The 18,632-nt window shown below is 43.5% G+C and overlaps 1 protein-coding gene across 7 annotated transcripts in view; it reads right to left on the minus strand.

The window, feature by feature from the left end:
• LOC137384622 (cilia- and flagella-associated protein 54-like) overlaps positions 1–18,632 on the minus strand; it is a 712,374-nt gene that overhangs the window by 236,280 nt on the left and 457,462 nt on the right. For all 7 annotated transcript variants that reach the window (XM_068058759.1, XM_068058758.1, XM_068058757.1 and 4 more), the window contains 3 exons: positions 14,958–15,078; positions 12,887–13,037; positions 2,521–2,681 (listed from right to left, as the gene is read on the minus strand). In XM_068058759.1, the coding sequence (XP_067914860.1) occupies positions 2,521–2,681; positions 12,887–13,037; positions 14,958–15,078 (433 nt within the window). The remainder of the gene's footprint in view (positions 1–2,520; positions 2,682–12,886; positions 13,038–14,957; positions 15,079–18,632) is intronic.

Genomic DNA, 18,632 nt, shown 5'->3' on the forward strand with positions numbered 1-18,632 from the left:
GCTTTTCCTTCAGAAATCTCAGAAATAACAATCAAAGGTGATCCCTTTCTCTATTCAGAGATGCTTCAACAGAAGCCAAAGAAATTAAAAATGAATCTTTTCTTCAGCCTACTTGGGCCTCAGGAGAGCTTCAGGCAGAATGACAAATGCTGACCAATCTTAGAGGGGAATTTTATGTTGGGCTGGGACAGGCATCACTGATGTGCAAAGGGATAATCATTAAGGATATGTTTAGTTTAGTTTAGAGATACAGCACTGAAACAGGCCCTTTGGCCCACCGAGTCTGTGCCGACCATCAACCACCCACTTATACTAATCCTACACTAATCCCATATTCCTACCACATCCTCACCTGTCCCTATATTTTCCCTACCACCTACCTATACTAGGGGCAATTTCTAATGGCCAATTTACCTATCAACCTGCAAGTCTTTGGCATGTGGGAGGAAACCGGAGCACCCGGAGGAAACCCACGCAGACACAGGGAGAACTTGCAAACTCCACACAGGCAGTACCCGGAATTGAACCCGGGTCGCCGGAGCTGTGAGGCTGCGGTGCTAACCACTGCGCCACTGTGCCGCCCTAACTGACTCCGCCCTCAGGTAAGACTGTGTAGAAATCATGGGCTTGTCCACTCATGCTAACCGAGTAGCTCTCCAGAACTTCCAGGACATTATTTTTGATTTATACATTCACCTAACTAAAGGGTAATAACGACAGTCAAAAAATAAGAAATTGTTTTGTTTGAAAAAAATATTGAGGAATTTTGTTGCCCAATTTTTCCCTATTGTTTGTCATTTATATAAACGACATAGATGACTAAGTGGGGGGTAGGATCAGTAAGTTTGCAGATGACACAAAGATTGGCCGAGTGGTTAACAGTGAGGTGGAGTGTCTTGGGTTACATGAAGATATAGACGGGATGGTCAAATGGGCAGAAAAGTGGCAGATGGAATTTAACGCTGAAAAGTGAGAGGTGATACACTTTTGAAGGAGTAATGTGACACGGAAGTATTCAATGAATGGCCTGACACTGGGAAGTTCCGAGGAACAAAGGGACCTTGGCGTGTTGGTCCATAGATCTCTGAAGGCAGAAGGGCAGGTTAATAGGGTGTTGAAAAAGGCATATGGGACACTTGCCTTTATCAATCAAGGCATAGATTACAAAAGCAGGGAGGTCATGTTGGGGTTGTACAGAACTTTGGTAAGGCCACAGCTGCAGTACTGTGTGCAATTCTGGTCGCCACATTATAGGAAGGATGTGATTGCATTGGAGGGGGTGCAGAGGCGATTCACCAGGATGTTGCCTGGGATGGAACATTTAAGTTATGAAGAGAGGTTGAATAGGCTTGGGTTGTTTTCACTGGAGCAGAGAAGACTGAGGGGTGACCTGATCGAGGTGTACAAGATTATGAGGGGCATGGACAGGGTGGATAGGGAGCAGCTGTTCCCCTTAGTTGAAGGGTCAGTTACAAGGGGTCACAAGTTTAAGGTGAGCGGCGGAAGGTTTAAGGGGGATTTGAGGAAGAACTTTCTTACCCAGAGGGTAGTGACGGTCTGGAATGCCCTGCCTGGGAGGGTGGTAGAGGCGGGTTGCCTCACATCCTTCAAAAAGTACCTGGATGAGCACTTGGCATGTCATAACATTCAAGGCTATGGGCTAAGTGCTGGCAAATGGGATTAGGTAGACAGGTCAGGTGTTTTAATGCATCGGTGCAGACTCGATGGGCCGAAGGACTTCTTCTGCACTGTATTATTCTGTGATTCTGTGAATTTTCTGTTCACTATTTCTTTCCCTTTGCTACTTTTATTACTTTTGATTCAAACACATATGTGCTTTGAAAGGTGTTTGTCTTAGCTCAGTGGATGTAAGTTCATGCCCTTAGCAGGCTCTTACCTGCTAAGTCAGAAGGATGTAAGTTCATGCCCTATTCCAGCTATCTAAATACATCATCTAGCCTGTTACTTCACTGTAGTACTAAGGGAATGCTGCACTGTGGCAGATGCCATCTTTTGAATATGCAATGTTAAGCAGAGCCTGGCCTCTCGGGTGGATGTAAAAGATCTCATAACACTATTTAAAAAAGAGTAAGGGAATTCTCCCCTGTGGCCTAGCTTATATTTACCCCTTAGTTAACATCACTAAAGAACATGTAAAATCCAGGGACTGAACAAACCAGCACCAAGGGCCATTGAAGGCCCATATATCAAAGCCACAAAAGAGTTGAGGAAGCACCAAACCTGTGCATCTTACCCTAGCTTATCTTGCACATTTGCTACCATGTTTTGTAAGATCCCTACACATTGACTGTGAAGCGCTTAGGATCGTCCTAAAGTCATGAAAGGTGCAAGTCCATTTCTTTTCCTTGGAAAACAAGAAATGAAAGCATGGAGTTCCTCCTACTGAGTAACCTACCATCATTCAAAATATGTATTTGTTTATTCTTGATAGCTTTATGATCTCAAGAAAGAAATACAAATTACAAAATCCCTTATCTAAAATCTAGATGACATCCTCACCTGCAAAACTGTTTTGATGCGATCCTTAACATGTCCCAGTCGTAAATCAAGCAGAATAGCCTGCAGCATAAACTCGGCTTGTGTCTCAACATCACCATAGGCCTTTGCTTCTTCTATTCCTTCTTCACAGAGCTGACCAGTTTCCAGAAAGCCGTCTTCATCTTATTTATTTAAAAAAAGCCATATTTCCACAAGGTTAAAGACTTGTTTTTTATTCCCCATTTCCACTTTTCTTCCTAATCTAATCTCAAAGTTTGAAACTGAAATAGCATTGTAAGTATAATCTGCAACTCACACGGATAAAGCTGTGCATCACTAATAGAGTTTAAAGATTTTCAAAAATGACGCAACCAATAATAACATGAAATGTGAGGGAAGTAGGAAAAATATTACAACAATCTCTTACGAATGGTATCTGCCTTGCTAATAAAACCTTTATCAGGAGCCCACCCTTCCTTTTCGATTCTTAGATCATTCCTCTCACTTGCAATTTACACTCCTCCATTCTTAAAAGGAGGTGTGACCCCATGCTTTTTGGTGCCACAATCATGTAGCAATGTTTCTCTTCCATCCTAGATATGAGAGCAGTGAGCTACTCAACTATGGGGGCATCACAGGTGAGTTGATTCTGTCCTTTCCTGATAGCCACACAAAGAGCAAAGAACAGTACAGTACAGGAACAGGCCATTCGGCCCTCCAAGCTGTCTAAACTAAAACCTTCTGCACTTCCGGGGCCCATATCCCTCTATTCCCATCCTATTCATGTATTTGTCAAGATGCCTCTTAAACGTCGCTATCGTACCTGCTTCCACCACCTCCCCCGGCAGCAGGTTCCAGGCACTTACCACCCTCTGTGTAAAAAACTTGCCTCGCACATCCCCTCTAAACTTTGCCCCTCACACCTTAAACCTATGTCCCCTAGTAACTGACTCTTCCATCCTGGAAGATTGGCTAGCTAACAGGAAAGAAAGTAGGCATAAATGGGTAATTTTCTGGTTGGCAAGATACAGCGAGTGGTGTGCTGCAGTGATCAGTGTTGGGGCCTCAACTTTTTACATTTATATAAATGACTTGGAGGAAGGGACTGAAGGTATGGTTGCTAAATTTGCTGATGACACAAAGATAGGCAGGAAAGTAAGTGGTGAAGAGGACATAAGGGGGCTACAAAGAGATATAGATTTAGAGTTAGATTTTAGATTAGAGATACAGCACTGAAAAAGGCCCTTCGGCCCACCAAGTCTGTGCCGACCATTAACCACCCATTTATACTAATCTTACACTACTCCCGTATTCCTACCACATCCTCACCTGTCCCTATATTCCCCTACCACCTACTAGGTGGCAATTTATAATGGCCAATTTACCTATCAACCTGCAAGTCTTTAGCATGTGGGAGGAAACCGGAGCACCCGGAAGAAACCCACGCAGACACAGGGAGAACTTGCAAACTCCACACAGGCAGTACCCAGAATTGAACCTGGGTCGCTGGAGCTGTGAGGCTGTGGTGCTAACCACTGCGCCACTGTGCCACCCATATAGATAGGTTAAGTGGGTGGGCAAAGATCTGGCAAATGGAGTATAATGTGGGAAAATGTGAAATTGTTCTTTTTGGCAGAAAGAATAAAAAAGAAGCATGTTATCTAAATGCTGAGAGATTGCAGAGCTCTGAGATGCAGAGGGATCTGGGTGTCCTAGTGCATGAACCTCAGCATGTTAGTACACAGGTTCAGCAAGTAATTAGAAAAGCTAATAGAATAATAGGAAGGATGTAAATGTGTTGGAAGCAGTTCAGAGAAGGTTTACTAGACTAATACCTGGAATGGGCGGGCTGTCTTATGAGGAAAGGTTGGACAGGCTAGGCTTGTATTCGCTGGAGTTTAGAAGAGTAAGAGGCGACTCGATTGAAACATATAAGATCCTGAGGGGTCTTGAAAGGGTGGATGTGGAAAGGATGTTTCCTCTTGTGGGAGAATCTAGAACTAGGGGACACTATTTTAAAAAAAGGGTCACCCATTTAAGACAGAGATGAGGAGAATTTTTTTTCCTCAGAGGGTTGTGAGTCTATGGAACTCTCTTGCTCAAAAGGGAGTGGAAGCAGAATCTTTAAATATTTTTAAGGCAGAGGTAGATACTTGATCGCAAGAGGGTGAAAGGTTTTCGGGGATAGGAGAATGTGGAGTTGAGGTTACAATCAAATCAGCCATGATCTTATTGATGGGCGGAGAGGCTTGAGGGACCAAGTGGCCTACTCCTGCTCCTAATTCATATGTTCGTATGTATGTTCGTATGGTGCAAAAAATGTTACAAGGATGTATCAGGAATGCAGGTTATACCCATGAGGAGAGGATGAACAGGCTGGGTCTCTTTTATCTTGAAACAAAGTTCACTGTGGCATGGAAGTCGACACCTACAGGCATTTGGTACTTTTACAGAGTGGACTGCGGCAAAGACGAAAGCAGAGTAACACTTGGATCCTCCTCACTTCTGGGATCATGCAAAACAGCTGACAGAGTGGCAGCAGCAGCATGCATCCTTCCCCACTATAATCAAATTCCTTCGCGTAGGTTTTGCTGTAAAGTGTGACCTACAGACATAAAACCGAGTCCTACGGTGATGGGAAGCAGGTGAAGCAACAGGTTCAGTCACATTGGTAGTCGTAGTCCTCAACTTGCACGTAGGCAGTGCTTGCATGATGATCGGTAGCTCGATGTACCCGGAAGCAACATCAGCATCAGGGAGCACTATGTGACAACCCAGCTATCCTACTTAAGGATGCACAGCTGGCTAGTTTTTCCTGGGGGGTCCCATAAAAGAAGGCCTAAACAAAGCCTGCTTCTTAGGTTACTGCCCAGCAGTTGCGAGTGACTCAATCTAGCGATAAGAAGCTACAGAAGAAAGCAAAGACAAACACAAAGTCACCAACCGTGACAGTGGCATACTGGAATGCCTACAGCCTATTTGATTGTCAAACCAGCAATAGACCTAAATGCCATTTAGGTCTAGTAGCCAGGTAACTTAAAGCTGCCCTTAGCAAAACAAGACATGTAGGAGAAGGTCAGCTTGAAGAAACAGAAGCAGATACGATTCCTTTTGGAGTGGTATACCTCCTACAGAACATAGAGAGGCAGGGGTTGGTTTCACCATCAGGAGAGAGATTACAAAGGATCTGGAAAACCTTCCCAAAGGCATCAACGAACTCCTGATGAGCCTACGCCTTCCCCCGCAAGAACATGAGAGACGCACAACACTCATAAGTGTATATGCTCCCACAATGATGAACAGTGATGATATAAAGGAGGCTCTATGATGATGTGGACCAGGGTTGTTCAACATATGGCCCATGGGCCAGGATCTGGCCCGCCAAAGGTTTCCATCCGGCCCGCAGATGTAAACTGCATCCAGGACCATTCCTCATCCTCCCCAGGAGTCCATGACTGGAGATGAGAAATTCTGCATTGTCAGACTGGCTTTTAAAAAAAGGTCGCAAGTCATTTTCACAGCTGAGAGATCATGACATCGGGAACAGCAGTTTCTGAACTTCATACAGATTTGGAGGTTTTTAAAAAAGGCCGCTGGAAAACCCCGAATCTGTCCGAAGTTCAGAAACTGCTGTTCCCGATATCAGGATCTGTCTGCTGTGAAATTGGGTTGCAATTTTAAAAAGAACTGATCAACCATTTAGGGGTGGCACAGTGGCGCAGTGGTTAGCACCGTAGCCTCACAGCTCCAGGGACCCGGGTTCAATTCTGGGTACTGCCTGTGTGGAGTTTGCAAGTTCTCCCTGTGACTGCGTGGGTTTTCGCTGGGTGCTCTGGTTTCCTCCCACAGCCAAAGACTTGCAGGTGATAGGTAAATTGGCTGTAGTAAATTGCCCCTAGTGTAGGTAGCTGGTAGGGAATATGGGATTACTGTAGGGTTAGTATAAAGGGGTGGTTGTTGGTCGGCACAGACTCGGTGGGCCGAAGGGCCTGTTTCAGTGCTGTATCTCTAAATAAAATCTGCTGAGTGTTCCCACGCTCTGCAACAGTCAGAGGGAAAGGGGGACACAGAGAGAGGGAAAGGGGGACACAGAGAGAAGGAAAGGGGGACAGATGGAAAGGGAGAGAGAAAGAGGGGGAAGAGAGAAAGGGAGGGAGAGAGTAATCAAGGTCATTAGATCACTCCTGACAGAATGATATCCATCCAGAATACTCAACATTGCTACAACAAGTGTGTGGGCAAACATTGACTACTTGTGCAAGCAAAGAAATGCCAGGTATCTCACTAAATCAGTGTCCAACATAGTGACTAGAAAGTAAGTCAATAAATAAATTCTCATTTAAAGCTTCTTTACAAAAATGCACCTTTGTTGTTGTTTTGATTAACAGTAAGATAAATTTTAATGCCTTTATTTTTCCAAAATTGTCTCACCAACCCGCCCCCCCACCACCCACCACCCCGCCCCCCCGACCCTATGTAAGATAAAAATTGTAATGTGGCCCTCCACGTGAAAATGTTGGACAACCCTGATGTGGACTGTCTCCTACGATCAATCCATAAAATCAGCAAAATTATCCTTATGACTGATTTCAATGCCAGAGTGGACATGACCACATCATATGGGCAGGCATCCTCGGTCAACATGGAATTGGAAAGGAAAACTCAAATGGAACTCTCTGACTTTCATTGTGTGCTAAGTACGACCTTGCCATAACCAATACCATGTTCCGCCTGCAAGGAAAATAGGAAAAGGTTGATACCATACGAGGAGCTGATTGCTGGACAGACCACCGCCGAATCTGCACCTAGCTGAATCTAAAGATCCAGCTAAAACATTGTAAATCAATTTGCCAGGCACAGCCAAAGCTAGATGTTGAATTCTTCAAGAACACTATTATTGCCATGGACCTTGCTACCCAATTTGGCACCACTCTGCAGATCTTTCACTCCCGAGTGACACAGTTGAATGGAAACAGCTCCATGATCAGATCTTCAAGACTTCAGTGGACATCCTGAGATATTGCAAGCACAAGCATCAAGACTAGTTTGATGTGGGTGATGAAAACATCTCCCACTTTCTCAAACAGTAACTACTTGCACACGCAAGTTTTCCAGAAGCTCCACAGTCAATAACTAGCCATCAAGTCTATAAAAATGCTAAACACAACCTCCAGTGTGCTTTAACAGAAATGCAGAAGGTCTGGTGGAACACAAAAGCTGAGAGGCATGATCCATGTTTTTACAATGTGCTGAAGACTGCATATGGCCACCCACCACAACCTTTTCTCCTCTCCAAACAGCTGATGGAAATGAAGCTGTAATGGAAAGGTGGTGTGAGCACTTCGTTGTGCTCCTCAACAATGACTGCCACATCTTAGCAGGTTCTCTGCATCAAATGAAGCAGTTGCCCAAGAAAGAAAGCCTATCTCTTTCTCCTTCCACTGAAGAGATGACTATGGCAATCAAATCAACCAAACAAGGCAAGGCCCCTGGCCCAGATAGAATTCCAGCAGAGATATGAAAATGTCATGCTACACAGGTTGTTAACAAACTTACAACCATCTTCAAGAGTATCTGGGATCAGGAAAAAGTTCCTCAGAACCTCAAGGATGCCAACATAGTCAGCATCTGAAAGCAGGAAGGATCCAAAAATGTATGCGGCAACTATTGAGGAATAGCCTTCTTTAAATCGCAGGAAAGATCATCACAAGGGTCCTATTAAGCCATCTATTAGACAGCCTCATGGATGATGTTTTCCCGGAATCACAGTGTGGTTTTAGGGCTAACCATGGGACAGCTGCAGTTTGTAGAAAGACAACTACAAGAAAAGTGCAGAGAGCAACATCAGGATCTATACATGCTGTCCATAGATCTAACTAAAACTTTTGACAGTGGGCGTCGATCTGCTCTATGGTACTTGCTATCCAAGCTAGGATGTCCAAACAGGTTTGTCAAAATCCCTAACTGTATGATGGCATGATTGGATGAGTTTGTGCCTGTGGTGAGATTTCTGACACCTTTGCAGTAAGCAGTGGTGTAAAGCAAGGATGCATTCTCTTCTTTGTTGCAATGCTTAACGAAGTCACCAGAGACATGCCTGCAGGCATCAACATTAAGTTTTGTTCAGGGAAGCTCTTCAATCTCTCCAGCAAAGTCACGGAGGCAGTAATCAGCGAGCTTCTGTATGCAGATGACTGTGCCCTAGCTGACCACAGCAAGGAAGACATTCACACTATGGCAAACAATTTCTCGAGTACTGCCAAAAACGGTGGTTTCCAAATCAGTGTCCCTAAGACCAAGGTTATGTTTCGGCCAGCACCTGGCACACACTATGAAGCACCAGACATAATAACACCAGTCTTAAGGCTGTATAAAAATTCTCATACCTTGGTAGTGTGTTCTCTAGGGATGCCAATATTGATGATGATATCCGTGCATACCTCCAGAAAGCAAGCTCTACATATAGCCAACTCCATGATCTTGCCTGGAAGCAGCATGGCATGAAGCCAAAGACTAAAATCAAACTATATCAGCTATTGTCCTTAACACTCTGCTGCATGGCGCAGAATACTGGGCCTGCTTTGGCACCACAATAAAGCTCTGGAACGCTTCCATCAAAGACACCTGGGGTTCATCATGAGAATTGGATGGCAGAACAAAATCACAAACAACCATTGTGCTGGGTTCAACAGCATAAGGACCACCCTCCAGAAAATTCAACTTTGATGGGCAGGCACAAGGAATGCACAAGGTGATTGATTTATTTTTAAATGTATTATGTTATGATTGAATTTATAAATTTGGATTGGAAGGTGCATTTTCTGGTGGTTTTTATTCATTGAGTTGTTGGAAAGAGGACGATGTGTTGGAAAGGTAAAGAGCATGGGACTGCTGGTGATTGGGGTGGTATGGTGGAGGTTACTGGTGTCACGCATTAATTACTCAATCATGTACAGCCTGGACGGAAGGGGCTGTCTACGTGTATCCTCCCATCCTTTTCCTGTTCCACCATTTCCTGCTGCACTTCCCTCTCCTCTTCCTCAAGCTCCTGCTCCTCAGTCTCTTGTCTAGTAAGGGGTGACATGGGCTCTACCTTCTAAATAACCAGGTTTGAGCAGTATGTAGCATACCACCACAAATCTTGAGTCCTGCTCAGCTAAGTACTGCAGGTCTCCTCCAGAGCAATCCAGGCAGTAGAAGCATTACTTGAAGACACCAATGGTGTGCTCTATGGAAGCAGGGTTCTCATTGTAGGTGTGTATCCTGGGATCAAATATGACACCGAGGTTGCAAACAGTCTGGTTCATCCACAGACAGTTGGCAGGGAGAAAGATGGAATCAGTGGCGAGAAAGCAGTGTTTGTGGCTGGGACCAAAGACAATGGCATCAGTCTTCCCTATATTTTGATGGTTCATTGTTGTCATCTTCTTCCCAGATGGTTGACTGCCATGGATCTCCACCTCTGTCTGTCCTGTGCTGCCCTTACACATTCCGCATAAGTCAACTGCATCCAGTCCATTATATCCATCCATTTTCTCCTCTGTTTCCCTCTCCTACGTTTTATTTAATTTAGAGGAAATTTCTGTGCAGCCACTACTCGATGTTGAATAAGTAGTCTAACAATTCTGAGACAGTGAAGGGGTGGAGAGAGGTGGTGGTGGTGAGGTAGAGCTGGCTGTCATCAGCACATGTGTGGAAACTGATGTATTTTTGGATGATGTCGCCGATGGGCAGCAGGTAGATGAGAAATAGGAGGGGGCCAAGAATAAATCCTTGGGGGATACCAGAGGTGAATGTCTGAGAATGGGAAGACAAGCCATTGATGGTGATTCTCTGGCTATGATTAGACAGATAAGAATGGAACCTGACGCGTGCAGTTCCACCCAGCTGGACAACAGTGGAGGTGTTGGAGGAGGATGGTGTGATCAGCTGTGTCAAAGGCTGCAGTCAGGTCGAGAATGACAAGGAGGGATAGTTTACCTTTGTTACAGTCACATAGGATGTCATTTGTGACTTTGATAGGAGCTGTTTCAGTACTGTGTCAGAGATGGAAACCTGATTGGAGGGTTTCAAACATGAAGTTCCAGGAACAATGGGCACAAATTTGGGAGGCAACAACACATTCAAAGATTTTGCAGAGGAAAGGGAAGTTGGAGATAGGGCATTAGTTTGCAAGGACAGAGGGGTCAAGATTAGGCTTTCTGAGGAGAGGGGTGATGGCGACAGCTTTGAAGTAGAGAGGAACAGAATCTGAGGAGAGAGAACCAATTACAATGTCAGCTAACATGCAGCCAGAAAGGGATGTTGGTTGGTCAGTAGTTTAGTGGAAATAGGGTTGAGACAGTCCCAGGGGTAATGGTGTGAGAGCAGTAAGAGAAGTCATTGCAGGGTGTTGTGGTCAACCATGTCAACGGCTGCAGACAGGTCAAGAAGGATGAGAAGGGATAGTTTACCATGAACACTGTCACAGAGGATGTCATTTGTGGCTTTGATAAGGGCTGTTTCAGTGCTGTTACAGGGGAAACCAGACCGGATAGGATCAACATGGAGTTCTGGGAAAGATGGGCACAGATTTGAGAAATAATAACACGTTCATAGACTTCAGAGAGGAAAGAAACGTTTGAGACGGTGTGGTTGTTTACAAGGACAAAAGGGGTCAAAGGTTTTTTTTGAGGAGGTGGTGATGATCATACATTTACTGGAGAGGGAAACACATCCTGAAGAAAGGGATCCATTAACAACATCAGCTAACATAAAGGTCACCACCTCATTGCCACTTTTCTTGACTCCTCCACTGTTGCTCAATTATCAGACTGCTTATTCGACAGCCACTACTGGAGGAGCAGAAATTTCCTCCAATTAAATATTGGGAACTGAAGTCACTGTTTTCAGTCCCCGTTTCAAACTCTATTCCCTAGCTCCCAACTCCATCCCTCTCCCTGGCAACAGTCTGAGATTAAACCAGTCTGTTCACAATCTTGGTGCCAAATTTGACCTCTAGATGAGCTTCCTACCTCATATTCGTGCCATCACTAAGATCGCCTATTTCCACCTCAGTAACATTGCCTGGCTTCGTCTCTGTCTCAGCTCATCTGCTGCTGAAACTGTCATTCATGCCTTGGTTACTTCTAGACTTGACTATTCCAATGCACTCTGGCTGGTATCCAGATTCTACCCTCCAGAAACTTGAGGTCATCCAAAAAGCTGCTGCCTTAACTCACACCAAGTCACATTCTCCTATCACTCCTGTGCTCGCAGACCTACATTGGCTCCCGGTCAAGCAAAGTCTTGATGTTAGAATTCTCATCCTTGTTTTCAAATTCCTCTATGGGCTCGCTCCTCCCTATCTCTGTAATCTCCTCCAGTCCCATCACCCTCCAAGATATCTGCACTCCTCTAATTCTGGCCTCTTGGGCAGGCCTGATTTTAATTGTTCCACCATTGGTAGCTGCACCTTCAGTTGCCTAGGCCTCAAGCTCTGGAATACCCTCCCTACACCACTCGGCTCTCTACCTCACTTTCCTCCTTTAAGACACTTCTTAAAACCTATCTCTTTGTCCAAGATCTCGGTCATCTGTCCTAACATCTCCTGTGGCTCAAGTGTCATACTCTGTTTTATAATGTTTCTGTGAAGCACCTTGGGGTGTTTTATTATGTTAAAGGCACTATATAAGTTGTTATTGTTGTTGATGAAGTTAAGAGTCACAGTCACCTTGACAGCCACAGGCAATGTAGTCCTTGCCTTGCTTCGGCACAAGCTTTTAAATCAACAAAATGTACTTCAGCACGAGCCAGACGACCCTCTGTGGATTACTAAAACTCAAGGCGACTAGAGGAAAGCTTCAAAAACACTACAGGTACACCATCAGTCAGAAGAAGTAATTCAGCAACTAGCCTGTAGTTAATAATCTCTTCAAATAGTGCTGACGTGTTCAGCTGGGTAGGCTGAAGCGTGGTAGTCAAAAATGGCAACACTGACAGTGAGTCAGCATTAAACATTGATTGACATTATAATCTGACTGCTCTGCATGCTGCCGCTGGTCATTAAGATTGCATGTGCTAGCCACTTTATCAGGATGCCATCCAGCACACTCTCTATCAGAAGTGAGTGTAGGCATCCCAGACACCATTTTTGAGAGCTAAGATGCCTAAAAATGGGAGCTACACAGTCCACTGTGTCTAACCTAGTAGCTTAACAGTAAATGACAGTAAATGTGAAGTGTCTTTTACACACTTCTTAGCTACCAGCAATAACATTACAAAACAAACTCTGAAGTAAGATATTGAACTGCCCTGGAAAAAACTAGAAACCTGCTTAGATAAAACAAGTAAGAAAGATGGCTAAGATATCATGAAACAGAGCAAGCAGAAACTGAAAGCAAAATACCTTTCTTTAGTCCAACACCGTATACTTGAGCAGTCAGGGCAGTCACCATAGCCAACCGACATTTCAGCCAAAGACCCATGTGCAAGCGTTCACGGGCTTCCATGTTGTGAGGTTCTTGATGTAGATTTTTATTAACCATGTTTTCAATTGACTGGGGGAAATATTTTCCATTACATAGCGAAAAAGCATTTTAAGTTTACTTTCAATCGAAGCAACACATTTATTGTTCACTGGCCTCAGGTCAGGTAAAGGTCACATTGAACATTGCTCTGAACTCAATTGGGAGACCATCAAAAGAAAACCTTATATACACATATATCCCAATCTGAATTAGCAAAAATGTAAAAACCTCAAAAAGAAAGCTGACAATCTAAAACAACTTTGAATATAGGAAGTTATACTGAAAGGTCAGATTAGTCACAACTTCAGTATCAAGCATACTTCAATATTCTACCACCTATACAGTAAAAAGGTGTGAGAAGTTATCACTGATCAGTTGCTGAGAAATTGCAGGCTATAGAGCACACATACTGGTGCTCTGTTGCTAAATTTGATTGATAAATTGCTTTAAAATTGTTTCTATGGAGGCACCCATTGCCCAAAATTCATAGTGATGTTCCATGCCTGCTCTAGTTCAGTTTGTACTGGGACTCTGTTCCCTTTTCAGTTCATTCTGGCTTCTCACCTTTCCCTGGGTTCTTCTTACACAATTCTCACCCATCAGACGATGTGCCAGCATGAACTGGGGGAGGGGAAAGTGTCAGCAAAAACTCGGGGAGGGGAAATTGTGTCAGCATGAACCGGGGGAGGGGAACGTGTGTCAACACACTCATCGGGGAGAGGGTGGTGTAGTGGTAATGTCATTGGACTAATAATCCAGAGGTCTGGGGTAATGCCCTGGGACAGGGGTTGATGGCAACGGTGGAATTTAAATTCAATTAATTCATAAAACATCTGGAATTAAAAGCTAGTCTCAATAATAGTGCAATGAAACCATCATTGACTGTTGAAAAAACCGACTAATGCCTTTTAGGGAAGGAAATCTGCCATCCTTACTTGGTCTGGCCTACATGTGATTCCAGACCCACAACAATGTGGTTGACTCTTAACTGCCCTCTGAAATGGCCTAGCCAGTCACTTAGGTGTCAAGGGCAATTAGGGATGTCAATTAGGCAATTAGGAATGCTGGCCTTGCCAGCGATGCCCATATCCCATGAAAGAATAAAAAAAGCATGAACCTGGGGAGGGGAAAGTTTGTCAGCATGAATGTGGGGAGGGGAAAGTGTGTCAGCATGCACTTGGAGAGGGGAAAGTGTGTCAACAACAGCAACAATAACCATTTGTATTTATATAATGCCTTTAAGGTAAGAAAAGATCTCAAGGTGTTTCACAGGAGTGTTATGAAGCAAAATTGGATACCAAGCCACATATTAGGGCAGATGGCCAAAAGCTTAGTTAAGGAGGTAGGTTTTAAGGAGTATCTTAGAGGAGGAAAAGGATGTGGAGAGGCAGAGACGTTTAGGGAAGGAATTCCAGAGCTTAGGGCCTTGGCAACTGAAGGGACAGCCACCAGTGGTGGAATGATTAAAATCAAGGATGTGCTGAATATCAGAATTGGAGGAGCACAGCGATCTCCCAGAGGTTAGTAGGGCTTGAAAGGAACAAAAGTGAGGTATCCAAAATACCATCAACTATTATTTCTATTATTAATCTATACAGTGTTGAGAATAGCCAAGCAATGACAGGTCTAACTAACTGGGTGTGAAAGAGGTAGAGTATTACACTGGCATTGTGGTGAGCATGTTGGTGTGTTTAAAACTCATGCAATTAATTGTTGAACCTCATGGGTTCCTGCTTGATCCCATTTGGGAAAAACAGAGTGGTCCCTACAGGATGTTGCAACAACAAATTGCAGTTATATGGTGCCTTTGATGGAGAAAAAGATTCCAATGTGCTTCACAAGGGTGTAAGCAAAATAAAATGTCTGCCTTAATATTTACACCAGACTATGGCATTTTCTTTCAATAAAGGATTGATGCACAAATCTCATATAAATTGCTGTCTAACTTACAGTGTTCTTTTTCAATGTGCTTCTGAGTGCTGATGATGAAATTGTTGTAATGTTTTGTTTGTGTTGTACCAAGATTCTGGCTCTTTGTAAGAGTTGAATTGCAGATAATGCAATGGCAGCACTGTAAAAAATAGAAAACTGTCATAAATGGCTTCAAGTAACATTTAAGCCCCAGTTCATTGAAACATTATTTTTACTCAGAAACTATCACTCACAGTGTCAAATATTAGCTCTATGATGCAAGGACAAAATGGGGAGAGTAAAATAATGTTTTGAGGTATCTAAACATCCAGAGTGGAAATGCTTTCTCCATTGTACACACTGATTCTCTATATTCCTATTATTTTTCAGTAAGAATTGATTATTTTACTCAATCTGGCCCAGAGTTTTTAAACTACATTAATAACTTTAATATTAAATGAATAGTGAATTTAATGAATCTAATTTTCTTTGTCAACTGGTTCACTTAATATTTCTTTACTGTAGCTTAAACTCGCTATAAAAAAGCCTTGATTTTAATTCTCGTGGGAGATGTACAGAAAGGAAACCAGCCCTGATATTAACTCCCAGGTCTTATCTGCATGGACCTGGTCAGTCTACTGCCTGAACCTTGTGGGAAGTGGGACTTCAGGCAGGAGATGAGTGCCGCCAGGACCCAAAGTAATGGCTCCTGGCACTCACAAAAGTGGTTGTGAGGGGAGTCAGAAGGACCTCACATGCAGGGGAAAGGGAGCAGACAGCACGACAGAGGAGACATAAGGTCTTCTTGTGGGGCTGGGATGAGTACACTTACTCTTCCTGGTGCACGAACGAACAAACAGAAAATGATTAACTCATCTTTTTGGCCAGGTTGGCCTGTCAAGAAAACTACAGCAGTTTCCCACACAGGCCTCAAGTTAAAATTGCAGTTGAGCCCTGAGGGTGCCATTAGAGCCCCTCAGCATCTTTACAGAAGGACCTCACTGCCTTCCAGTGAGTGTTCCACTCACCTGCTCAGAAGAGCAAGTTTAAATTGCAACCCTCGAAAAGGAACAAGGATCAGCATAGGTAAATTGCTGAGGCCATTTTAACTGTACATTGCCCAGCTTCATTCACGCAAGGAGAGTGAAAATAAACCCTATAGCAAGTGTAGAAAAATAATTTAATCTTTAATTTGCAAGTCACATTGGGGCTAATGAAACAGTAGGCAACAGTGAAAAGTGGAACTGTCTCTTTTTGGTCACGTGAAGACAAGGAATTTTAACACCATTATTTTCAACTTTTTTTAAAACAATTTGTTTATATGCAGAAATTATCACCTATAATACCAAATATAAACCAAATATAAGAGCAAGGACAAGATGAGATCAGTTAGCAATTGTTTGAAATATCAAAACTTCGACAACAACAACTTGCATTTATATAGCGCCTTTATCGTAGTAAAACATCCTCAGGCACTTTACATGAGCATTATTGAACACAAAATCTGACACTGAGCCATTGAGGAAATTTTAAGACAGGTGACCAAAAGGTCTTACGTATTACAAAGTAGCAGGATAATTTAGGGAGAGAAGTCGAGATTCCTAAGGCGTAGGCAGCTGAAGCCATGGCCACCATTGGTGGAGCAGTGATAACTGAGGATGCGCAAGAGGCCAGAATTGGAGGAAAGTTGTAGGTCTGGAGGGGTTTAGAGAGATAGTGATGGACAAGGCCAGGGAAGGATTTAAAAACAAATAAGTGAATTTTAAAATTGAGGCATTGCTGTAATGGGAGCCAATGTAGGTCAGTTAGTAGAGGAGTGATGGGTGAATGGGACTTGGTGCAAGGTAAGTGCAAGATGAGAGGCCAAAGGAGCACTGAAATTTTCACTTCTCGAGGCAACGAAGGCAGGGAGTGAGGATTTCAGGTGTAGGAATGGTAGGCTAGAGTGGAGAGAGGCGATGCTGCAGAGGTGAAAGTAGGCAGTCTTAGTTGGGGCGAAGATATGGGGTCATAAGTTCAGCTCAGAGTCAAATAGGATGCCGAGGTTGCGAAAAGTCTGGTTTAGTTTCAAATCGTGGCCAGACAGGGCATGAAATCAGCAGCTAGGGAAGAGCTTGTAGCGGGGACCATCCAATACTGAATGTAGTAGAAGCACCTTGATAAATCAGAGGCAGTGGAGAGGTCAAGAGAGGTGGTAGTGAGGTAGAACTGAGTATTGTCAGTGTACATGTAGAACCTGACATTGTGTTTTTGGATATTGTCACCAAGAGGAAGCAGAGAAATAGGAGGGGGCCAAGGGTAGATCCTTGGGAGCAGTAAGAGAAGTCATTGCAGGGTGTTGTGGTCAATCAGGTCAAGGGCAGACAGGTTGAGAAGAATGAGAAGGAATAGTTTATCATGATCACAGTCACAGAGGATGTCATCTGTGGCTTTGATAAGAGCTGTTTCAGTGCTGTGGCAGGGAGAAACCTGATTGGAGAGGATCAACGTGGAGTTCTGGGAAAGATGAGCACAGATTTGCGAGGCAGCAACATGTTCAAGGACTTTGGAGAGGTAAGAGAAGTTGTAGCTGGGGTAGTATTTCCAAGGACAAAGGGATCAAAGTGTTTTTTGAGGATGTAGTGATGATGGTAGATTTGATGAACAGGGAAACACAATCTGAGGAGAGGGAACCATTAACAATATCAGCTAACATAAAGGCCAGGATGGAAGTTGAACTGTCAGTAATTTGGTGGGAATAGGATCAAGAGAGCAGGAGGTAGGTCTCATGGAAAAGTTGAGCTTGAAGAGGACATGAGGGAAGATAGGAGAGAAACTAGAGAAAGATGTAAGTTCAGGGCAAAGGTGAAAGAATCTTAGGGAAAGCTTCACTTGGGCTTAGGGAAGAGACAGAGGCAGCTAAATGGATGGTCTCAAACTTAGAGACAAAGAAGTCCATGTTGATGCAGGTGAGGGTGGAAAGGGCAGGGGACAGAAGTTTAAGAAGAAGGCTTGCAGTGAAAATACACAGAATTACATTACGTATCATTTTACAGCACAGGAACAGACCAGTCAGCCCAAATGGTCAATGCCAGTACTAATGCTCCACACAAGGCTCCTCCCACTGTACTTCATCTAATCCAGTCAGCAAATCCTTCTATTCTTTTTCCCCTCATGTACTTATCAATCTTTCCCTTGAATGCATCTATGCTATTCGCTTCAACTACAACTCAACTAGCAGGTTCCACTTTGCACCCAGGTTTTGGGTAAAGAAGTTTATCCTGAGTTTCTCATTTGATTTATTGGTGACTATCATATATTTATGACCACTAATTTTGGATTCCTCCGCAAGCAGAAATGCTTCCTCTACGTCTAACCTATCAAAGGCTTTTATATTTTTAAAATACCTCTATCAGGTCACCACTCAGTCTTCTCTTTTCTAGAGAAAAGAGGCCCAGCCTGTTCAGTCTTTTCTGCTAGTTATAATCTCTCAGTTTTGGCCTTATACAAGACCATCTTTTCAGTGTACATAGTTTTGTTACAGATGATTATGAATTTAATAGCAGGAATGAAAGTCATTCAATCATAATCCCTGTAGTAATGCTCCTTTCACACTTTGCAAGTATCTAATGAAGGAGTAAACTAGTATAAATGATGAATGATTTGTTAAACCAGCTTATGGAGAACATAAAACTATAGAAAAATGGCTCCATAAAATATTAGGGTTGCTCATTT

The sequence above is a fragment of the Heterodontus francisci genome, chromosome 27, assembly GCF_036365525.1.
Source record: "Heterodontus francisci isolate sHetFra1 chromosome 27, sHetFra1.hap1, whole genome shotgun sequence".
In the NCBI taxonomy this organism is placed as follows: Eukaryota; Metazoa; Chordata; class Chondrichthyes; order Heterodontiformes; family Heterodontidae; genus Heterodontus; species Heterodontus francisci.